This window comes from Lactuca sativa, chromosome 8 (genome assembly GCF_002870075.4).
Source record: "Lactuca sativa cultivar Salinas chromosome 8, Lsat_Salinas_v11, whole genome shotgun sequence".
In the NCBI taxonomy this organism is placed as follows: domain Eukaryota; kingdom Viridiplantae; phylum Streptophyta; class Magnoliopsida; order Asterales; family Asteraceae; genus Lactuca; species Lactuca sativa.
The window spans coordinates 3,151,342-3,157,727 of record NC_056630.2 but is presented as its reverse complement, the minus strand read 5'-3'; the positions used below and the strand labels follow the sequence as shown (position 1 = coordinate 3,157,727).

At 35.3% G+C, this 6,386-nt stretch overlaps 1 protein-coding gene across 1 annotated transcript; it reads right to left on the bottom strand.

Moving 5' to 3' along the window:
- Positions 1-290: 290 nt before the first annotated feature.
- Positions 291-3,762, bottom strand: LOC111920955 (phospholipase A(1) LCAT3). Its single transcript, XM_023916518.3, has 11 exons — positions 3,479-3,762; positions 2,893-2,984; positions 2,672-2,799; positions 2,432-2,567; positions 2,243-2,294; positions 1,925-2,025; positions 1,615-1,794; positions 1,390-1,547; positions 869-923; positions 699-752; positions 291-613 (listed from the first exon to the last, which is right to left on the bottom strand). Exons 1-11 carry the CDS (start codon positions 3,693-3,695, stop codon positions 440-442), a joined length of 1,347 nt encoding a protein of 448 aa, XP_023772286.1. The 5' UTR covers positions 3,696-3,762; the 3' UTR covers positions 291-439.
- Between the last annotated feature and the right edge of the window lie 2,624 nt (positions 3,763-6,386).

Genomic DNA, 6,386 nt, shown 5'->3' with positions numbered 1-6,386 from the left:
TGATCGTAAAAAGAGTCCGGCTTGACTGTAATGTACACCTATCATTGATGATCATATGTTTTTCAATTCCGTTGTTTTTGTGATTTTTATACATATTATGATATGGTTTTTGTGAATTTGAAACAACTTGATACTTGAGTTTTACGAAAATGGTTTTGGATGATTTTATATTTATTTAAAAAAAATAAAAAATTGGTTTGAAATTTAGGATGTTAAATGAAACAACCATGAATAGGGATTACCTTTTTACGTTTGTTATAGAACACATTGTACAGGATGGAAAAAAAAAATGGCCACCAAAGTAGAAAGTTTTGATTACATACAAGAACTAAAAAAGTAATTTCTAATTATCCACATTGGCAATAACTTGGCATCATGAATTGCTAAGTTAAGATACAACACAACTATATATATCATTATTAACCATGAACCAAAAGCTTCAACCCAAACCAACATCAACAACTTTGGAGGTTTTAACATTAACACGTGTAGTGTTGCTCTGTTGTTGGAGTCCCAACCACTTGCGTATGTATTCAAATACAGTTTCATCTCTTAATAGTCCCCGATGAGCACCAGGGATCCCCACCCTTTCTATTGCTGGAAATCCATCTGCCTGTTGTATTTGTTTAAATGAAATGCCACTTAAATACACACACCACATATAACATATGAGAAATAAGGTAGGATACAGTAAGTACCATTGCTGACTCAGCGGGAACTGTAGCGTCTCCATCCACATATGAGTATTCAGGCTGCAAAAAAGTAAAAAGAAATTTTAAATAGATAAATATGTCCAGAGAGAGAGAGAGAGAACAAGGAAGGAATGTGATGCCAGATATAATATAGGTAAAGGATTTTAAAGACTTACTGATGTGTGGCATATCTCAGATGGGTCATTGATTGGATCAGTTTCCGATCCATAACTGCAGATGAGTGAATATATATTTGAGCACACACAAGTTTTGAATCACAAAACACAATAAACATCATAATCATAATCATGGAGCAAGTAGTATTAGTGATGCAAAGAAGGGGCACAGTGCTGAAAATTTACAAGTCTAATTCAAAAAAGAGTATAAATACTTGTTTATGTGGTGAAGCTTCAATTTTTTCCCCATTTATACAGCAAAGTGGTTTTTTAGACGAAATCTGCAAGCGCATTTCATTCTAATTATATAACAACTTGTGTTTTTTTAACCGTTTAAAACGTCAGTTGCATAAACTTGTAAAACTGAAACATTTGTCCCATAAATTTGTAGATAAAAAGGCAGATGTCAGAAAAACACAATGTTTATCTGACATTTGCCCTAAAAAGAAACATTTTTGCATAAGTTGGTAAAAAGGTGACGCATTGATTAACATTTAACGGATTCATATATTATAACGTACCAAACATCAAAAGGGGTATCCAGTGATGTTCCATAAATGTTATAAAAATCAACCCCTTCGGGAAGCTGCACACTGTTTAGCATCTTGCGTGTAGTGGCTGCCCATTTATAGATGGAAGAATTGAATGGCAAAGGTATCGTCTTCTTGTTGTACTCTATCTGTCAAGTTTACACAAAATCACTCAGATTACGTTGTTGACTCATTTTTGGGACATATGTAAATTACCTCATTGCCCTTCAATGCTTCTTCAAACAGCCCCACACAACCAGATGTGTCATAAGTTTCCAGTTTGGCTGAATCTTGTCCGTTTTCTGAACGGTTTCTCCACACAACAATTTCAGGTTGTTTTTTCCATTGGAACTCGGGATTTGGGAGCATCTCGTATATTGATGGGCATTCCACCAACTAAAACCACAAAAGGAGAGAACTGAATCACCTTCATTTTTATAGCTAATGAATCTTTTGTTTCAAGTCACGACTATTTTAAACCAGGAGATGAATGACAAAAAAAAAAAAAAAAAAAAAAAAAGAATACCAGTTGATGCATTGACCACCTTGACACAAAGAAATAGCTTTCAAGTCCCTCCACAAACTGTAATCCGGTTAACAGAGAATCATTGATGCATCCTGGTGCACCTGATACACATATACCTAAACATCAGCTTGCTCAAAAGTATTTAGTATTTACTACTCCCTCATGTGCAAAAATTAAAAGATGTAAATATGATACAGATGCACACAGCACATATACTTGGTTTCAGGGATAATCTCTTCTTGGATTTCTTAACCACACATAAAAATATTCTTTAACATCATTTATACAAAACAACAGTTAATAAAAAATGGGTCTTACCTTGGAAAGGGGTTGCGATGGTTATCCACTTATTCACATACTTGGCAAAGACCTATATTATATATTATATAATATATATATTAGCAAGCAAGTAGATCACATGTCATGTTCTTCATATTACTACAGCACATTTGTGTGATAAACAGGTAAACAAAAAAAAAACAAACTTCAATGGTTGTATGTGCATACATCAGAATGGAGTGATATGAAACATGATACTAGCAATCCACCCATCGAGTGTGATATTAGGTTGACTTTTTTACCCCCGGAAGCTTTATATGCAGTCTCTAGCTTTTCCTTGAGGCCATCCATCGACTGCTCAATTCTGCCAACAAAAATACATGTCACTCGGTTTATTTTCTTTTGAATTTTTTTGAGATACATGTCCAAACACCTCCCTTAATTACCAAAAATGCTCAAGTTACCTACCTATTGCTTTGTCGGAAGTCGTATCCATATCCAAATAAAGTGCTTCCTTTCTTGTATCCACATTTAATAAGCATATCGATCATGTCATGGAAGTGGTATACATCTGTCACGTGTAAACATTTTATCCACTGAAAAGCCAAAATATACAAGAATTTTTTTTATCAATATATGTATGCAGTTGATAAAAAAGAAAAACATAATAGATGATGCTAGTAACTTACATATGAAGGATCCAAAATATCAATGGCATATAGTCCATAATCATCTTGTGGAACCACAATATCAGAACTATCATCCAACACTTCAGTGTAGCCTGAAAATCCAAAACATATGACATGTACTTGTTAGTGTACCATATTAATAAAATCCCCATATTCAATTCATTTCACATTTCATCACTATCTTGATTAGCATAACTAAATTGATTTTATTAAGACAGCCACCTGCTGCTAATCAAATAAGTAATAACTCACTTACCTGCTATAACCATTTGAAATAACAGATTAAGAACCCTTAATATAATCCCATGAGATTTCAATTACCCACAGATCCAAAAGGGAAAAAATAAAATTAAAACTACTGCCGGTAACATGACAGCAGAATTTTAGATACCTCATTTGATTCCACAAAAAATCACCCATTAACACAAAAACACAAAAGATCAGCTTGATTCATATACAAAAAAAATGGCCTGTATAACTGTATATGGAAGCTTCGATGTTTTCCTTTAAACCCAGTCAGGTAAAAGAAAGAAACGTTTAAAAAAGGCCACAAAGCGTAGAGATTTTAGAGAGAAAGAGAATGCACCAGTGTCGGGATTGTAGAGGGACCAGACTCTCTTTCGGAACTCCAAATCAGCAAGAAGAATACGGACCCAAACACGGGTCGTGACCCCGAACCAGCTCTTTGGCTTCGAATTCAGAATAGTCCCACCAACGCCACTCACCAGAAGTATCGGGTTAAGATCAGCCACATCGCCACCGGAACTCCGATTGTCGAAGCACCACCATTTTCCGCCCACCATTTCTTAATTCCTCCTCCTTCGGGCAATGGGAAATGTAGCACGTGAGTAGTTGGGAGTTTCCTTGTAGGAGGAGAAGTCGTAAGATTATAAAATATAGTATAGAATAAGATTTACCTAAGAGTGCACAACCCAAAATTCGAATTTTAGATCAATCGAATTTTGGCCGACACAACCTATATGAGAATTTAACAACCTATATGAGAATTTAAGATCTCATTAATAAGAGTTCAACGATAAAAAGACAGACGAAAACGGAGCCCGTATGTAAAAGTTATGAAATTTACACGGTCGTTTAACAGTATAATTTTCTCATACTATTAAATTTAAAATCGGTCAAGAATTAGCTGACGAAGTTAAAAGGAGAGTTGTAGATCTTGTCAATATCTATGCGTGAATATAAAGAACGTCAAAAAACGGAGCTTGTATGCAAAAGTTATGGGGTTTAGAAGTCGGCAGGGTGCTGTTGCGAAGAGGGTGACGTGGTTGAATCTGGGTCATTGCTTTCTCCCCAAGCCTTGCTACCAGAGGGTGACATGTGGCACCAAATCGACGATTAGTCGCAATAAAGATTAGACTAAAACTTATTCGTAATAATGCTAGGTTTCGTCGAAGGAAAATAGATTCGTTAGAAGCGAAGCGTTGCCCAAATTTAGAATCATCACTTTTAACAAGTGAGTGCGTAGTTACTTTCATCTTACACATATATATGAAGTATTTAATATAAGTTGTGTGCTATGTGTGCATATTATCTATGTACTTAATATTTATGTTGGATGAACAAAAATATACATGTTTTAATTGTTTTAAGTTGTATATGTATTTTATACCTTTAATTATGATGTGTAAAGACGGGTAGATGAAAGATGAGTTGGATGATGAGATGAAAGGTAATAAAGATCATGAGATGAGGGTGAAAGGTGAAAAATAAGAGGAGCCTTTACCCAAGCATTGGCCCCATCGTCTAGCAGAGTATAGATGACAACCACGGACTATTCTAGACAGTCTAGTGCAACACTAGCAGGCTCGCAACCTATAGGTGTTGTGAACGAGATGTTCACCCGGTGTACTATAAAAACCCATTGACACGTATTGCAGGTGGACTCCCGAAAATAATATTGTCAATAAATGAGATAACCCTGGCAGCGATGGACTTAGCGCCGATTGGATGAACCCTGGCAACGATGGACTTAGAGCCTGTTGAATAAACCCTGGAAACAATGGACTTCCTGCCTATTCATTAGGACAATCCTTAGGCATAAATAATGAGGAATAGATTATTCATAGGGAAGATACTTAAGAATAAATAAGATAATGGGGATGACTAATTGGGTTAATTGTTTGGTGTTTAAAAATAATAACTATATTATTGTGGGTTGAAAACCCTATGTACTCACTAGGTTTCCTAACTTGACCCACTCAGTTTATTTGTATCACAGGTGTCAATATGAAGCTACATTACACTGAGAGATTAAGGAGATGTAGATCACTAGAGTAAATGAATCTAAGATCTGTTTATGCTTATGTTTATGTATTGACAATGACATCCCAATGTTTTAAAATGAATAAAATACATTTCTTCGGGAATGTTTTGATAACGTATTTATCATGTTTTTCTGGGAACAAATTCTGCAACATTTTTCTTTAAAAGGATACTCTAATTTCCAAAATAAAGCATAAACAAATCAGTCTTTTCTGGCCGTGAAAATGGGGGTGCCACAGGTACAAGTTTGGTTGATAAGAACATACATTAGAAATTCCCGATAACGTGACTAAAAGAACAAGTATGGGGTAAGATTTGACGATTTGAAAAAAGATTTTGAGCGAAAGATGAGCTTTAAAAGTCATATCAACCGGAAAGACATGATTTTACGTCACTTTGAGGAGGGGGGGTATACCACCTTGGTATTACCTTTCCAACTAGAATCACAATTGGACAGAAGATAATATATTTATGAAAATACAACAGCCATGACACAGTGAGGAAAAAAATTCACGATTATCCTCCAGTTTTATTGAAGTCCACAACGTGGCATTCTCTAGCCACGGCGTGGTGAATCTTCCATTTGATTTTCAAGTTCTTGTTTCAACACCATATTAGGACTCCATTGTCTTAGCATGTCAGATATCATTCATGTAGCGGTCCAAAGTCTTGCTTTCCGGCTATTTCACAAGATGTCAACCATGTAACATTCAAGTTCTACCTCTCCACTTCTATCTCAAGGGGAGTCTGTTCCAGTTTCACTCTTTACTTTTATGTTCTTTCATTTTTAAAGTATGCATTGAAGACATTGCATGAATTAAGTGTGGGTCAGGGGATTAAACATATGAATAACTAGCATGTTGAATATGCCACCTATAATTATTTTCTGAGAACCCAATCTCTATCAAAAACGGGAAAGATATTGACTCCTGATTTGATGATTAATTTGCTTGTATCATACAATTTGCATATGTTGGATGTTTATCAGAGAGCTCTTGAAGAGATTAAGAAGTGTGGGATCTGAATAACATCTGATGGTTTTGCAGTAAATCGGTAATCACTCGACCTTCTTATTATTTTTTTCATTAATCATATTTGTAACCTACACAACCAACATTGGTAAAGTGCTATCCTTTTATGCTGGATTACTCCAAATGAACCAAATCAGTAATCCCTTTCACACCTCCTCGACAACCATGTCTCTAATCTCC